Source organism: Penicillium longicatenatum, assembly GCF_028827895.1.
Source record: "Penicillium longicatenatum strain IBT 33135 chromosome Unknown contig_1_segment0_segment0, whole genome shotgun sequence".
NCBI lineage: Eukaryota > Fungi > Ascomycota > Eurotiomycetes > Eurotiales > Aspergillaceae > Penicillium > Penicillium longicatenatum.
The window spans coordinates 1,461,590-1,477,625 of record NW_026643119.1 but is presented as its reverse complement, the minus strand read 5'-3'; the positions used below and the strand labels follow the sequence as shown (position 1 = coordinate 1,477,625).

The 16,036-nt window shown below is 48.4% G+C and overlaps 5 protein-coding genes across 5 annotated transcripts; 3 read left to right on the top strand and 2 right to left on the bottom strand.

The window, feature by feature from the left end:
- Positions 1-970: 970 nt before the first annotated feature.
- Positions 971-1,939, top strand: N7484_001336 (uncharacterized protein; the record flags this gene model as incomplete). Its single annotated transcript, XM_057111756.1, has 1 exon — positions 971-1,939. The coding sequence occupies one exon, from the start codon at positions 971-973 to the stop codon at positions 1,937-1,939; it is 969 nt and encodes a 322-aa protein (XP_056976493.1).
- Positions 1,940-2,326: 387 nt separating this feature from the next.
- Positions 2,327-2,858, bottom strand: N7484_001335 (60S ribosomal protein eL30; the record flags this gene model as incomplete). Its single annotated transcript, XM_057111755.1, has 3 exons — positions 2,327-2,422; positions 2,579-2,733; positions 2,789-2,858. 3 exons carry the CDS (start codon positions 2,856-2,858, stop codon positions 2,327-2,329), a joined length of 321 nt encoding a protein of 106 aa, XP_056976492.1.
- A 259-nt stretch (positions 2,859-3,117) lies between these two features.
- On the top strand, positions 3,118-4,708 carry met2 (homoserine O-acetyltransferase; the record flags this gene model as incomplete). Its single annotated transcript, XM_057111754.1, has 3 exons — positions 3,118-3,154; positions 3,207-3,597; positions 3,649-4,708. 3 exons carry the CDS (start codon positions 3,118-3,120, stop codon positions 4,706-4,708), a joined length of 1,488 nt encoding a protein of 495 aa, XP_056976491.1.
- Positions 4,709-6,645: 1,937 nt separating this feature from the next.
- Positions 6,646-7,866, top strand: N7484_001333 (uncharacterized protein; the record flags this gene model as incomplete). Its single annotated transcript, XM_057111753.1, has 1 exon — positions 6,646-7,866. One exon carries the CDS (start codon positions 6,646-6,648, stop codon positions 7,864-7,866), a length of 1,221 nt encoding a protein of 406 aa, XP_056976490.1.
- A 208-nt stretch (positions 7,867-8,074) lies between these two features.
- Positions 8,075-9,306, bottom strand: N7484_001332 (uncharacterized protein; the record flags this gene model as incomplete). The annotated part of the gene is made up of 2 exons (XM_057111752.1): positions 8,075-8,631; positions 8,688-9,306. 2 exons carry the CDS (start codon positions 9,304-9,306, stop codon positions 8,075-8,077), a joined length of 1,176 nt encoding a protein of 391 aa, XP_056976489.1.
- Between the last annotated feature and the right edge of the window lie 6,730 nt (positions 9,307-16,036).

Sequence of the window (16,036 nt, the reverse complement as noted above, 5' to 3'; positions counted from 1 at the left end):
GACTGGATCGACAGCACAGCCAATTGGAACTCAACCATCTCGAGCCGCAGGCTTCCAACCCAAAGAAATAACATCGTCTACTGAATTTTATCGTTTCTATATAACTGGTTGGACATTGGCTAAGGCCAAATTTTAGAGTTTCGAAAACGGTATTGAAAGCAACAGACCGCCAAGAGTCTGCCATCTACGTCTTCACGATCCGTTGCATACCGTTTCGAGTACTTCTAGCATGAATACCGTTGACATTTATAGTATCCAAAATGGACCATGGATCCACTGGGCAGTGATTGTCAGGGATACAGTCACTTTTACAGCTCTAACCTTATTTTGGCATTTTGGTTTTGGCTGGAAAATTTATACAAGATGATGAGCAGTCTGTTACAAGGCTGGGGAAGAAGGATCGAGGCCTGACGCGTTCGGCCGAAGAATATAGTGCCATCGACACGGTTAATACAATTGGGCATCGAATAAACACTGCGTGATTATGCTTTAGTGGCTCGGAGGACCCACACAGACTGTCTTACAATATGTCTTCTGAACTAGGAAGGTGGTACACCCCATAGCATCATAAGGCATTCTCTTGCCAGTTTCAAGTAAAGCTGACTGCAGATCTTCAATGAGTATTTTAGACAAATGAGCCTATCCTTTGTCCCTATCTGCCCGAAGTATCCCCGGTAGTGGTGATGTCAAAAGGTTCTTGGCGCCAATCATCTCAGCCTCGTCAAACTCTAATTGCGTTCGTTTCCGTTCGATTCAAGGCAGATCGGTCGCCAAGACAGACGTCTCCCCTATTTGTGCCCCTCGTCATTTACCTAAAGGCATTACTGTGCCCCTCAGACTTGCGATCTCGACATTCACGAAATGCAGACATCAACGTGAGCTCGCCAAGGGCAACCTTGCGCTACCAGAGCCAACCCACAGCTATACAGCACGCACAAACCCCATTATACAACTCGCTGAGGAAACAAAAATGGCAGGCCAAACGGGTCCAATCCATGTATCGCGGGCGATTGCCATGGTGATGGCAGCACTATTCGCTCTAGCCTGCTACAATGTCGTCGAAATCCTCATATCAACCTTCACAACTTTCCGCCGCCGACACGGGCTATACTTCTGGAGTATACTAGTCTGTTCATTTGGGATCCTCCTCCACGCTATCTCGGGTTTCCTTCGCTATTTCGCACTCGCACCAAACTTCCTTATGTCCGTCCTGATCTGTATCGGGTGGTATGCAATGGTCACTGGCCAATCGGTGGTACTATACTCTCGACTACACCTTGTGTCTACGCACTGCGAGTATTTTCGTTACGTGTTGTGGATGATCATAATCAATGCCTGCATCTTTCATATCCCGACTACAATACTGTTTCTGGGAAGCAATCATGGTGTTGACAGTTTTGTCACACCATTCAATATTTATGAACGGATTCAATTGACGGGATTCTCGATTCAGGAGACTATTATCAGCGCTCTTTATATCTGGGAGACAGTCACAGGACTGAGGCCTATTTTGCTGCTGAAAGGCCTCCAAGGTAGAAGAGTTATTTTGAATCTTGTTCTTGTCAACTCTATCGCTATACTACTTGATGCTTCACTTTTAGCACTTGAGTATAGCGATCACTTTGATATTCAGACGTCTTATAAGCCGTTAGTGTACAGCATCAAGCTGAAGATGGAGTTCACGGTGCTGAATAGTCTTGTCGCTGTTATTAACAGCAGCCCGACGACTATTGAAGAGATTCAAGGATCACGGTATGATAACTTGAATATACAGCCGAGGTGGAGTGGTGATCACTCTACGCCTGGTTCTATCAACGTTGCCACCGAGACGTTTGGCCAGTGTGATCGCAGGAAAGGGTGCTCCACCAACGTGCCCTGTTCTCCCGATTCAAGAACCTCAGATTATCCCATGTTATCTGTTAAGTCGGGTGTATCATAAAATTTTTGTATCTAGAGAGAGATGTCCTATTTTACATTGAGATAGAATCATGATCGAAGATTGTCTCGGGATCTTTCAACGTACCGATAGCCTATTTGACCCTCCGTATGAACTCCAGTGCAGGTGAGATAAGACTGATGTGATGAAACTCGATATCTAGGGTTACAATGATTTACGAATATATGAAAATTTATACACAAGGTAAACTTGATAGATTGAGGGTATGACTATGGTACACAACGCCTATTCCCACTTTTGACCCAAACACACCGTCCCAACTGAACCGGGTACGTGCAACATTTTGGGATGGGCTGGAGGCTGCTGCATCCAACCCGATGTCGTCAATCATTCAATTTCCCGTTAAATTTTTGGGCAATGCATATGCATTTAAACCTCACGGGTGAGGATGTCGGAGTCACCAGCATCAAGGATGGTCATGGTGGAGCAACGGAAGAGCTTACCGCAGGCGGTACCGAGCTCAATCTATTTAGGGGTTAGTCAATTCGCTCTCCGGGCCTCAAAAAGAGATCCCATCGCTGAGCAACTTCACTCTCCGAAGTGGCATTGCGACTTCTTCTCAGAGTAGTAAAGCTGCTGGGCAGCCGCGGCAGATGCCGACTTGGGTAGGGTGTAACGTACGTTGTTGCCGTTGAAGTGGTGGACGGGGACCTTGGCGAGCATGGCGTAGTACTCAAGCTCGGACTTGCGCAGAGGAGGGCAGTTACCGGCAATGAGGATCAGCTTGGCCTTTCCGGAGCGGAGGGTCTTCATGGAGGACTTGGCACCCATGGTGACTGGAAAATTTTGTTAGCGACCGATGGCCACACTGGAAGAGAATTAAAAACTCACCCTTGCCGGACTTCATGACGAGGGCAAGGCGGGAGGAGATGGTCTCTCCGGACTTCTTGGTCTTGGCCATTTTGATGGATGGGGGTGGTGATTGGGGTTGGTGAGGGCGAGAGTGTTGTGTATGAAGAAGAAAAGAAAGATGGATTTTGAATTTTGAAAATGTGGACGCACAATGGAAGTTCACCGCCTTTGTTGTGATTGGTTGAATCTGCCCGCGGGGTTCCTGACTCATATGCGGGACTGAAGGGAACATTTCTACGGGAAACTCCCTCGTTCGCCTCCTCCTCTTCTCCATACATCTTCTGTTTGCTTTTGTTCAATCTTTTGCCATGTCCACTGCAAGCACAGCTCCTGTTGAGCGACTCCGTCAGTCTATTCCCATCCCCCTTTTACACTAGACGGCTACTAAATCCCGTAGAGAGAGTCGATTCGCAGCCGGAGAACCCCTACGCCAGCTTGATTGAAGACCAGCACATTGCCGTGATTCCGTCTTTCACACTCGAGTCTGGTGTGACCCTTTACAATGTTCCCGTTGCATACACCACACGGGGTGTCCTGTCACCCAAGGGCGACAATGCATTGGTCATCTGTCACGCATTGAGTGGCAGCGCCGATGTCGCTGACTGGTGGGGCCCACTCCTCGGCGGTCCGGGTCAAGCATTTGATGTGTCACGATTTTTCGTCATCTGCTTGAACAGCTTGGGCAGCCCTTACGGAAGCGCCAGCGCTGTGACATACAAGGATGGTAAGCCTGAAAATGGTTACTATGGACCCGAGTTCCCTTTGACCACTGTCCGTGACGACGTGAAGTAAGTTATATCGCGGAAAATATATGAAAACATTCTAATATTGATTTTCAGCATTCACAAATTGGTTCTGGATGATTTGGGTGTTAAGCAGATCGCCGCCGTTGTTGGAGGTTCCATGGGTGGTATGCTCACCCTGGAATACTCTTTCTTTGGCAAGGACTATGTTCGGGCGATTGTGCCAATTGCGACGTCCGCACGTCATTCCGCGTGGTGCATTAGCTGGGGTGAAGCACAAAGACAGAGTATTTACTCTGACCCCAAGTATGATGACGGATACTATCCGTTCAATGATCCCCCTGCTACCGGTCTTGGGGCAGCCCGCATGTCGGCGCTCCTCACATACCGTTCCCGAGACTCCTTCGAGTCGCGATTCGGTCGTAATGTGCCCGACCCCTCCAAGCGGGTTAACATCAATGGCGGTGAGAAGCTACCTACCCCTCCCAATGAGCACTGGGCCATTCATAATGATGGCCATCGGCCTGGTGCGACTTCTCGCTCCGAGAGCCGCCAGAACTCGCCTGTCCCTCAGACCCAGACGGAGGTTCAGTTCATGGACCCTCAGTTTTCGGGCACCAAGACTTTCTCTCCCGAGGTCCCAGTGAAGACCGATTCTGCAGGTCGTCCGCGTCCGCCCACCTACTTCTCCGCGCAATCCTACCTTCGCTACCAGGGAGATAAGTTTGTCAAGCGCTTTGATGCCAACTGCTACATCGCTATGACCCGCAAGCTCGACACGCACGACGTGTCCCGCCACCGTGCCAATGGGGAGTTAGAGAACCGTGTCCGTGAGGCACTCTCTTCCATTGAGCAGCCTGCTCTGGTGTTGGGCATTGAGTCCGATGGACTCTTCACCTTTGCCGAGCAGCAGGAAATTGCGGCTGGAATCCCGGATTCCCGTCTCAAGCGCATCGACAGCCCAGAGGGTCACGATGCCTTCCTCTTGCAGTTCGAGCAGGTCAACCGCCACATCGTGGAGTTCTTCCACGAGGTTTTGCCCGATATCATGGCCCATACCACCGCAGAGGGTGCCGCTGCCGTCGCGAGCGTCACCAAGCTCACCAAAAGCAGCACATTCGGTGAGGCCGAGGTGGAGGACATTACCGCGTGGTAAATTTTTCATCAACTAAAAATCGTGCCCGGCGCAGTATTTCTGCAGCCACCCCATGCTCCTGTCCCCACGGATTCGCGCCCGGTCTCACTTGATAAGCTATCTCGGGGCTGAGTGATCCGTGGACAGCAGTCATGGCGCACTAGGGGAAGTAGAGGTTGCCGTTCTTTTATCCGTTTCGCTAGTCAGGGAGATGAGCATCCAACTGCCTCTCTCGAATCTCACTTGGACGTGATCCATGTCGAGAAGACTGCACAAGAAGCATCCAACTGCTCTCCATCAGACCCATCCTCCGGGTCACTTCCGAAGTTCTCTCCGAGGTTGATGGGTCAATTTCAAAACGACCAATGGTCGCGCGACAAAGTCGCCTTTTAGATAGAATATAGAAAATGGTCGGTTCCTCCAAATCTATACCTCCTTTTTCACCCCAAAATTCAATAGTAGCAAACGGTGTATCTTAGCGCATGGCTTTTTACCCAATTGAGCCACGATAAGACTGTTACCGAATGGCCAGGGTCTAGGGTCCAGATAAGCCAAGCCACAGTACCACCATCCCAAACCTAACCAATCCCTGCCCCGTCGCTGAACCCTGAGACCAAAACACAAACCGCCACACATTTCAGCGCTCGGACGCGGAGCTTTCGCCGCAACAGGTTCACCAGCGCATGCAAGTCCACGTACAGGATCCAGCCAGTGTGAGTGAGTCACGTCGATGACGGAGTTGTGCCAAGTACTGTAAGCGAGGCAACAAGCTTCCCGGGTAAAAATATCCGGGAGGACATGGGTGCCGATGGGGCGGCGTGGCCGAATGGGACCACAGGACCTGGACCGCAGCTGAAAAGTGGTTCGGGAAATTTTCGTCAGAGACCAGTTGACCTGCAATTTTATATGGGGGCGAGAAGCGGTGGGTCAAGATTCAGCCCGAATTAGTGTGTTTAGAGCAGGTTTTGAATCTGAGTGCGAGTACGGAGTACAGTTAGTGTCGGGATTGTCGATGTTTTTCCAGAAAGAATAGACGGAGTATAGGGTGCTGTGTCGATGTCATAATCCACTTGACTTCCAATTTCCCTTGAATCTTGCAAGGAGCGCTCCATTGTCTCAAACATTCCTTGTGGGGCTCTTGGACCCTGCGATCGAATAATAGGTGTCGACACGCACGGTGCCTGTGCGTTTTAATCTATGTAAGAAGGCGTCGTTCCTTATTTTCTTTCATTTATTGGATCTTCTTTCTACGTCCGGCATCCAATTTCTCGTGATTGCCCTCACATGCGCCCTTTATTTGGTCGGCCTTTATCTACTGTAGCGAGTTCAGGCCAAGAAAACCGCCCCGAATTAGCGGCTGGTCTAGACTGAACTCGAACTGCTTTTTGCGTTGATCTTACGCATTTGGGATGTTTATCACGCTAAGGTGGAGGGACCGCTCCTTGATACCGGTTGTGTCCACTCGGCCAGCTCCAGCCCTAACCGTTTCGATCCACTCTCCGTTGCTTCGCGCCAATCTAGGTTTCCTTTATCGCGGAACCCAGCATCGATCCTTGTCCAAAGAGAGATCCACTCCCCCCATGATAATAAAATTAAAATTAAAATATAGAATAAATTTGAGGCGTAAGAATAAAGCTGACAAGGCCCCCCGGCTCTTCATCGATATGCTCGTGCTCTGAGACTTTTGAATTTGTCTCTCCCACCCCCCGCATACCAACCCCGTTGTACAGCCAACACCCAATTTTGGTCCCGAATTGACATCCAATCGAAGTTCGCCGGAACTGAAACTCTACTGTTTAGAATCTGGAGCTCCCTTTTGCCACATTTTTTTCATTGTGCAGGCGTCGACGACTTTGTTTTTCTAATTTCATTGTTCCCTTCTTCAACCTCTACAACCTCCCGCTTGCGGACCAGCCATTTACCCTGCAACCAGCCACCGGACTCTACCATATCCAACAATGGAGCGCAAGCTCTCTCAAAAAGCTGCACAGATGCGCCAACGCTTGTTCACTCGGAGTTTGCACAGTCGAGGCCGCGCGGCTACAATGAACGCCTCCGCATCACCAAGCACCTCGAGCAGCCGCTCTCGCTCAGCTACCACCCCCGTCTCGTCTCACCCAACCGGTCTTGCATTTGACACAGAACCAACCCGGTACTACCAGTTCACCGATGAACCAGGATACTTTATTCCCGCGGAACCATTAATTCACCGACAAGATATCGAAGAGGACCTGGAAGACAACGTGAAACATTCGTGTGGGTTGCTCGTTGAAAGTATTGAACGCGGTCTTCCCATCTGGCCCTCCTTTCCTGAGAATGGCGCGCTTCATTCGCATGAATCTCGCCCGGGATTTCAGGGCGTCATGGCTCAGCTTTCACTTTCACCTGTCGCGATTGATAATCATATCCCGAACGAATGGGATTCCGGCGATTTACACTCCAGCAAATCAACAAGGCCCCAGAATAGTTTCTCGATGAGCGCTTCAGCGGGGACGGGTCGTTTCTACGGGAAACGACTCTCAACGCCACCTCCGGAAGAGGAGGAATATGACAGTCGTCCCCGCGGCCGAAGCATCGGCACGGAGACAACCCGCTCTCGCTCTCGTTCCCGGTCTGAAAGTCCTGATCTCTTCCCCTACAGTCCACCCCAATTCGAAAACACCTGGGGCCGGGATAATACCCACATTCTTGAACCCGACTTCCCTGAATCGGATTTCCTTGGTGCAGAGGGTACCACTTGGCTCAGCGCATTGGATATTCAAACCAACGAGCACTGGACATCTAGTTCGGTGGTGGATCTACCTAAAGATACTGCAGGGACATGCATGACTTCAGTACCTAATACGGCTACTGGACCTGCTCCGCGGCGCTTCTACAGTACCCGGCAAAAACCCAATCTCGTCGAGACGAAAGCACGAGACTGGGATGCTTTCCAGAGTCGCGAGCCGGGGTTGTATCGCGGTCTATCGATGGGGAATCTTTCGGAGAAACGTCCGACTGATTTTTCGTATCCTCTTTGGAAGGAGGGGGATTCGCCTGATGCCTTGGGGCTCTATGATGCTCCTACTAGACATCGGAGAAGACGGGCACAGGAGTTGTTGAAGAAGTTGACTGGGTTGGGGATGAAGAGAAAGGAGGGGATTGTGGAGGGGAGAAGAGCCGTTACTGCTGTGGCTTGATTGTCTTTCTTTTTATTATTCGTCTTAGCGATACCTTTCCTTGTTGTTACTTATTCATGTCACATATGTCGACTTATGTAGATACCCCGGACCATCTTGTCGAATTAGCTTTTATCACAACCTCCAAGTTTGCAGATTCAAGAACAAACCTCAATACAACATAATCAGCCTCCATCCATATTATTCTCTGTCTAGATCTTCGTATCCCCTACAAAGCCGAGTCAATCAACCGCTTATACCCCTCCACAGCCCGTTCCAACTCTCCAATAGTAATAGCCTCATCATCCCCATGAGCCACAAGAATACTCCCTGGTCCATACAAAAACCTCTTGACCTTCTTATCACCGTGAATAACCAAAGAAGGAACATCAGTCCCGTAATTAACCGCCACAACCTCAAACCCCTCCACAACGTCAAGAACCTGAGGCGCCGCCCCACCCCTCTCCCCAAAATCAACAACAACACCCCCCTCACCCCCCGTAACAGCCTCAACAGCCTTCAAAATAATCTCCCTCGTATCATCCGGCGTCCCAGCCGCAAGTCTAACAGAAATACTCGCTTCAGCATACGCAGGAACAAGATTCGCTGCTTGCCCACCACTAAGGACACCAATATTCAACGTCGAGCGATTAAACTTCTCACTCCGCAAAAGTCCACCATCCCCAGGCTGGATATTCTGTAGATTATCCAGATATTGCAGAACAGGTAAGATGGCCGAGATAGCACTCCGGCCTAACTCCGGATACCCCGAATGCGCAGCTCTGCCTTTACTAATGATCTTATAGCCCATACTGCCTTTGTGCCCTGCAACCAGCTTTAACTCAGTAGGTTCCCAAAAATGACAGTGTGGTAGCTTGCTAGATCGGGATTCAGGTCTGAATCAGAGAAGAATTTCATTCCTATGCCGGATTTCTCTTCGCCCACGTCGAATAATAATCCGAGGGATGCGGAGGGGTCTTGCTGGATTGTTTCTAGTGCTGCGAAGACTATTGCGGCGACGCTACCTTTTGCGTCTGCGGTGCCTATTCCCGCGATCATTAGGTCTTCTCTGGATGGAGTGGGTGCATGGAGAGAGTAGTTTATGTATGGAGGGACGGTGTCCATGTGGCTTGTTAAGAGGATATCTGGGAATCTATTCGTGCCCGTGTAGGCGTAGATGTTGAATCTTTCTTTCTGGGATGACGTGATGAGTTGTTTTTCGACTGTGAGGTTTTGGGAGGTGAGGAATTTTATTATGTATTCCCCGACTGGGGACTCAGATCCGGTAATTGAGGGGATCTCGACGATGTTTTTATAGAATGTTAGGAGGGGGGATGAGGATATCATTCTGGTGAGATCTGGTGTTGAGTACTGTGTTGGTTGGCGTTGTAGGGGTTCTTGCTTGGTGGTATTACTGATGCCTGTGAGAGCGATGAAGCTCCAGAGAAGGTAGGATCTCATTATTGTTGGTTACTTTGGGGATTTGCAGAGTCGAGGTTGAAAGAGGTATCTTTTGCGAGGGGCTGATTAATGTTATCTTCCCCCGCGATGGCGAATCTCTTGTCCTTTGAGCTAATTTCGCATTCAACTACCTTTTTTGACTCCGATTATCACCGTCTACCTTAACTCTCCCGATCCAAATACTCCCAACAGTCCAATCTACCTTCTCACCCCGATGGATAGGATCATGAATGCGAGTGGAATAGCCGGTTGTGGAATTGGGTCTGTATCGGGTGAAAATGCCGAGTAAGATTGTTAGAAGGGCTGTGAAGATGGCAGTTGAGCTATTGAGTAGCAGCGACTGGCCCATGGATCTGGGAATTCTTTAGTATTGTGGGGGCTTTCTGTTTGTGAGCTGACTTTTGTGAAGCCGGGTTTCGAGGTAACAATTGACTGGTAGAAGTTAGCCTGTAGGCCCAATTGTGAAGATGCCCAGCAGAGGAAGAATACAGAAGCGAGAACATGAACAGCCAATGTCAGAAGCTGCCTGATCTATCGTCGAGTACTGGGCAAAAAGAATGAATCGGGATATATAGTTCGCCGCACGTGACGAACGTATTCCCCACTTTCCTTTCCTGCCCTAAGGCCCGCCCGCGACACAAAAAAGAACAAAAAAGAAATGAGGCGAGAGAGAATCGAACTCCCAATCTTCTGGATTTCCCAAGCTGGAATCAGACGCGTTACCATTGCGCCATCACCCCATTGGATGATAATGATGTCGACCTAGGGTACTATAGCGGGAACATCGAATAGAAAAAGTTTGCCATGACGATTCCGACCGGTATATGCAAGGTGCCCGCTACGGTGCGTAAGAGAAGCTAAAATGATAAAATCAAGTAAGGGGTACTCTAGCTCTAATTGATATATTGGTGTTTAAACAAACATGTTAAAGCCTTTGGTAAATGCAACTTGAAGTTCTGATGTTCCAAGGTTAGGCCTGCAAGTACATACAGCCCCAGTCAAATATATATACAGCTGATATTCAATATCTCCAGAACTGCCGCACCCACACAAAAATGTCGAGCAAATACCATGAAAAAATCTAAAGTTTCCGCTCGAGCTTGTGGCAGGCTTATCTGATCACCCAGGGAAAAAAAGAATCTTGCCACGGATGTTTGCAAGCATTGACAAAATTCTTCCACCGTGGAAGCCTGGAGGGCACCATGAGTCCACGACCATGATAGAACCTTAGGTAGGTTGTAAGTATTGGTGACCATGAGCTTGGTTGAAATTTCGTGCAAATGCAGAATTTCTGTCATTGGCCATAGTTCCCTCTCCATGAGAATGGAAGACCTCAATTGATGGTGAGTGAACCAGGCGACGGTCCTGAAAACGCAATTTGAGTCAATTGCTTGCCAAAACCAGATTGCGGACGAGCCAGCTAGCGATTTGGTAGTCGAAAGCCTCGCCCCAGTTTGGTATCATTGGCTATTTGATAGCAAAAGAAGCTGATGTACTCAATTGTGTTTGAATTCAATAAAAGTTATGAAACAGACTTCGAATCACGTACCACAGGTGCTTCAAATGATGGGAATCACCCTATTCATAGACATAAATCCAGAATTATCAGAGATTGCCACCATTTAGCGTCAACCTCCATTCAAACGGTTCTGTAGACCCCGTTGTGGGCCGATTCATGAGAGCTTACTGGCTAGGATTTCACTCAAGCAATTTTTCAAGCCATTCCATTGCCTCAAAGTAGATGAACTTGATGACTAGGAATTTCTGTTTGCCAATTCTATGTTCTCATCAGCCGATCCTAAAGTTGATGCTGTGGTCCGAGTAGGCTAGGGTCTCCAATACTTCAATCAAGTTCTTCAGTTGGCAGGAATGGCAGGAATTTGGTGCACAACCGCCATAGACAGGGCTCTGAGGTGAAATCGCCATTCGTAAGCATTAGACATAGCGAGCATCAGCGACGGTCTCCTTATTCTTTCGAGCAATCTGAAGCCTCTAAACTCTTTGACATTGCGATTGACTGAGAGGGCCAAAGGGTATATGATCATAGCTTGCACATTGACGAAGGCGTCCTCGATGCCAAGAATGAGCCATATGTCTGAATTCTGGAGTTAGATGATCGCTGCGGCTTGAATTTCTTGCTTTGAATATCGACCTTAATTCAGAGAGACCCTTCCACTTGCCAGCCTAGGCGGCAGGCGGGTCAGACGCAGGTACGAGGGTTCAAGTGCCCAAATTCCTCCTTTGTCCCCTATGCAATCATGATAACTGAGACTGCCTATTTCTGCCTTGAGGACCATGTCTATCCTGTGTATGACCATTTTATCCCTGCGCAGATTTCGCTTCGAGACTTCCGATCGTCGCGCAGCCCTTTACACTCTGCAATAGGCCGCGAAAGTGCCACCTGCGAAAGTAATTTGACCTTTTGGAAACCTCTCCTGGGACACCACCGCAATGATTTGCCTGCTGACTCTTCAGCCCTGTATTATTTCCCTGCAATTGCGCCCGGAGCCGGTCAGACACAGAAAGGAAACAGGGACCTAGATATCAAATCGTGATTTCGTCAACTTTTGCTGGTGTGGTTCCCAAGAATTTCCGAGGCCAAAGCTTTGTTTGCAGACATGAGCTTTACTCGGAGTAGAGAGAACGTGAACCATCTGCCGTAATTTCGTATATTTTGTGTCGACTTTCGCTCTACGGTCACTTCATGTGTTGATTCATCGTGCACATATGCGCCATCAAAGTGGCTGCCGTTAATGCTGGCCTAGTAGAGGCAGTGAGGCCATTCCTTAGAAGGGTCGTCAGGCCAGCAGGGCCGAGAACTGCGGCATCTTCAGTAGGCCTCTAGTGTCATAGACACTAAGCAAGTTTCTCCAGGTGCACACCAGACCTGTCTCCAGTGTCTTCGAGCGTCGGTCATTGTTAAGAACCACCATGGTAAGGTGTAAAGGTTGTTCGAACCCGATACCATGCATAAGATCCCATAGCGGCGGGACCCAAGCAATATTGGTTATCCGAACGCAATCAAAGCACGTCCGGTGGAACAGTTGTCTGCTCCCGGCCATCCACGAAGATTGTATTGTTGCATAAAAAGCCGCCGGATGCTGTGCGTCCCTGACCAACGTATCATGTTGTTTAGAGATGCTTGAAGCCATTCTTCGCGTTTGTCAACGGCTTCCTCAACAGTTGCTCTCTGTGCTTTCTCAAAAAAGCCTCTATAACTCCATATTGTAGTCACTCACTCAACCACCATGAAAATGAGTCAAGGCACTCAAGAAAAATGAGGTCTTTTGCTCATTGAGGAAAAATCTGTATCGAGCCGAAAAGACACAATCATATGTGTTCAACATGGTATAGGCCCTCTAATCACCGTATCGAAGGGGTATTTCGCTTCAAGTAACAATCCCAACTACTCTTTCGAGACCGTGTTTGACAGACAAAGAACGTAATACATGTGTTCGTAATTCATATATAGGAACAGATCATGCGGAAGTATATTCGAAAGAAGTTCATGATCGTGAAGTGCCACCTGGGGAAGTGTGGAGTTTGGATGTAGAATCCAAGGAATAACAAGGCTGGTGTTCTTGATGAATTGAAGTCTGCTGCTGAGAAGTTTTTTTTTGCATCGTCACGAATGATGATCGATCTTCGAGTTGCAGCCAATGAAGCCCAAGGCTCCAGGCGTTCTGAAAAGGAAAACCACCGCTCTGATTTCTGTCAATGAGAAAATGTTTCCCACCAACCCGTACTTCTTTCCCAAATACATCACCTTATTCTAGCAGTTGGCCCTCGCAATTCTTTTTTTTTTTTTTTCTTTTTTCTTCACCAGGGCTGTTTTGCATAGACTGAACAAGTTCTGCAATCTCAAAAGCATTTTTTGCTTGGCTCACAGTTAACATCAAAAAGCTCGCTGATTGCCATTTATCTCCAGGACTTCACCGACAACCTACATATAGTGCTTTGGTAGCGACATCCTGCCGCTCAATTTTTTCCCAAAGCAGTTCTGCCTTATTCGAGGTGTTTTGAACGGTTGCAGAGTTAGATCCTACTTGGATCATTATCGATATTCCATTCGTCTTCAACAAGGACTGCACCAACCACCTGCGAATGACAGCTTTGACATTCGACATTTCGCCGTTCATTTGTCGCACCATGAAAAGCTGCCTAATGCCCGAAGACAGGTATCGCAGCTTAAATTCCGCCAAATTCAGCTTGTGCAAGAATAATACCCGCATTTTTGATCGGTCATATGAACTCCTCCGCGTAGAATTCACTGTGTGCACCATCAGTCTCACTTCGTGCCTGACGACATGGCTAGAGTTCCCTATTGACTCTTCATCTGAGTGAAGACGGAGATGCGTGGATTTCATAGCTGCGATGTGGACGGTTTCAAATGGAGCTCACATGGATTCATGTGTCTAAGAGCCCACCGAATAAGCCACAAATTAGAAGCAATTTTGAAGAATTGCCCCTCATAGATGGGAAGCCACAATTGCCTCGAGCACACCGCACATGCTTCTTGGGATAGGGAAGGAAAGGCAACACACATGCTTTAACGTCTTGCCTGTTTAAGGTGGCCCTTGAACAACCCCTATCCGACCCCCGGAGCTTCTGGACCTTCTCAAAGACCGTAATCTGTTATTTTTTCAGGGATCCATCTTTTTTGACCCGATTTGCGTCCTGAAACAAGTTCTCAGGAGTGATCGATTAAAAGACGTTCACTTCTGGCAACTTCATGGAATTCTTTGCGAGCAAGGTCTGGTGAATAGAGCCTGCACAGTGAACTGACCAAAGTAAACCGAAATCTGCTGTCTGTATAGCATTTCTCTCATCTTCGTGAGATATCTTCCCAATCATCGACCGTCCACTGCAGCAGGCTGAATGCGCTCAACTATATAGGTATTGCTTGCCAGGTCATATTTGGCAAAGAAATCTTAGGAGCCTGCGATCGATGTCTTTACCGGAGCCAGTCTCACATACAAATGTGATAGTCGCGCTATTTTGCAGAAGCTTGACTTGTTTTGAGAGGCCGCCCGCTCTTAGGATTGGGTTTCAAGACCATGCACCCCAAAAACAATGTAATGGCGCCGTGATGGCCTCACGGAGCCAGGACACACGCTTAGAGCTATAAGCTCCACGTGCGCCTCTAATGAGATGATGTGCGGAAATGGAAGCCCGAAGCTTTGCTGCAGAAGCAGAAGCACCATAGGTCCCACTTAGGTGAGATAAGTGAAACTCCGAGTATACCAGCAGCTACCTATGTATCGCCACATTCTAGGATCACAATGTCTTTCTCTTCCCAGACCTTGAAACCTTCACTAGGTCTTGGCGTCACTTCTTCTGACATCACGTTTCCACTGTATCGTCCTGGCTATCTGTTGATTGACCACGCAGATCTGCGTAGGTAAACTTGGTTCCAAGACAAGTGTCGGCCTCTTCGGATCCTTCAACCTAGGATTGCATTCTCGCAGGCTGCAATACAAGTAAATAATGCGTTTTCCGAAGTTATCGCTGCGCCCAGAAGCCATGGCTGTTCGTTGATTTGGAGAAAGCAATATTACGGATCTTACTGCCCACTCCCCTCACAGAACAGTCTTTGAGTGGATCATGGCAAGCAAATCACGCAGGATTCGAGGAAACAGAGGGAGCACTGCAATGGCTAGTGCCACCGGCCCTACACCGGCGTATCTGTTGATACTCTCCGCTAGCCAAATATTAGATTAGGCATTTGAATAGAGTGATAAGTGAGTAAACTTGCCTTACCTTCTTTGAAGGGTTTTGGACAGATAAATTCTGAGCGCTGAATGCTTTCCAGCATAGATGTTCCACACAATTGGTCCCGCTGCTCTCTTTAGCAGCTTGATAAGGTATCAAAATACCCTAGCTTGTGATAGAGGTCCACCGTTCTCCAAGAACGGATGTTTGGTAGCACCCCATGGAAACAGGTATGATGTGCAAGGAAAAAAGTATTAAATCTCTCCTGAGCATTTCCTTGCACATGTATTGGGAGCCTATTATGATAGAACAGGTCCGAGAGGCGCTGTGAGCAACGTTAAGTTGTAATTTGGTGCCAATGCTTCGACGAGCATTAAGCTTGATATGATATGCATTGAGCATGAAGCTGATCATACTGCCAAGCTTGAGACCGGCGTTGGTGTTTTTCATTTTGTCGTAATACTTGCCGGCAACGTAGGTTTGAACAAAGGCATATTTACTCCCGTTGCCGCCAACTCTCGCGTTCTGGTCTTGATGATGAAGAACATGGACTTTCGGACGAGCCAGTGCCCACGCATCTAATGTTCATCGATGTTGAACACCTTACTCAAAGAACAAGGAATTGATAGAGTGATTGACCATGGGTCGGTTGGCCATCATGTCGAGATTCTGCCCCCCCTTCGCCTTTTTCTCTGCACTTCTTCCGTAATTATATTCGTCCTCGCTTTGGCATGCTTATAAAAATATAGGGCTTCGAGATGCCCTTGGCAGTTCCCCGTCGACGCAATAGAGCTGACGCAGTCTTATCATATACCGCTCAGATTCCATGCGTTCAGCCCCCGGGCTAAATTGATGGAAGGGAATTTTCCCTTCAATAAGGGCATTGACCCAGAGGCCGGATCTGCCCGTTGTGGATACAGACGCTTTGCATTTCGTCTGTTTTAGTTGTCACCACGACAGGCGCACGAAGAAGATAGCGTAGATATTGCATCTCCTGCGATGACATTGATGACTGAGT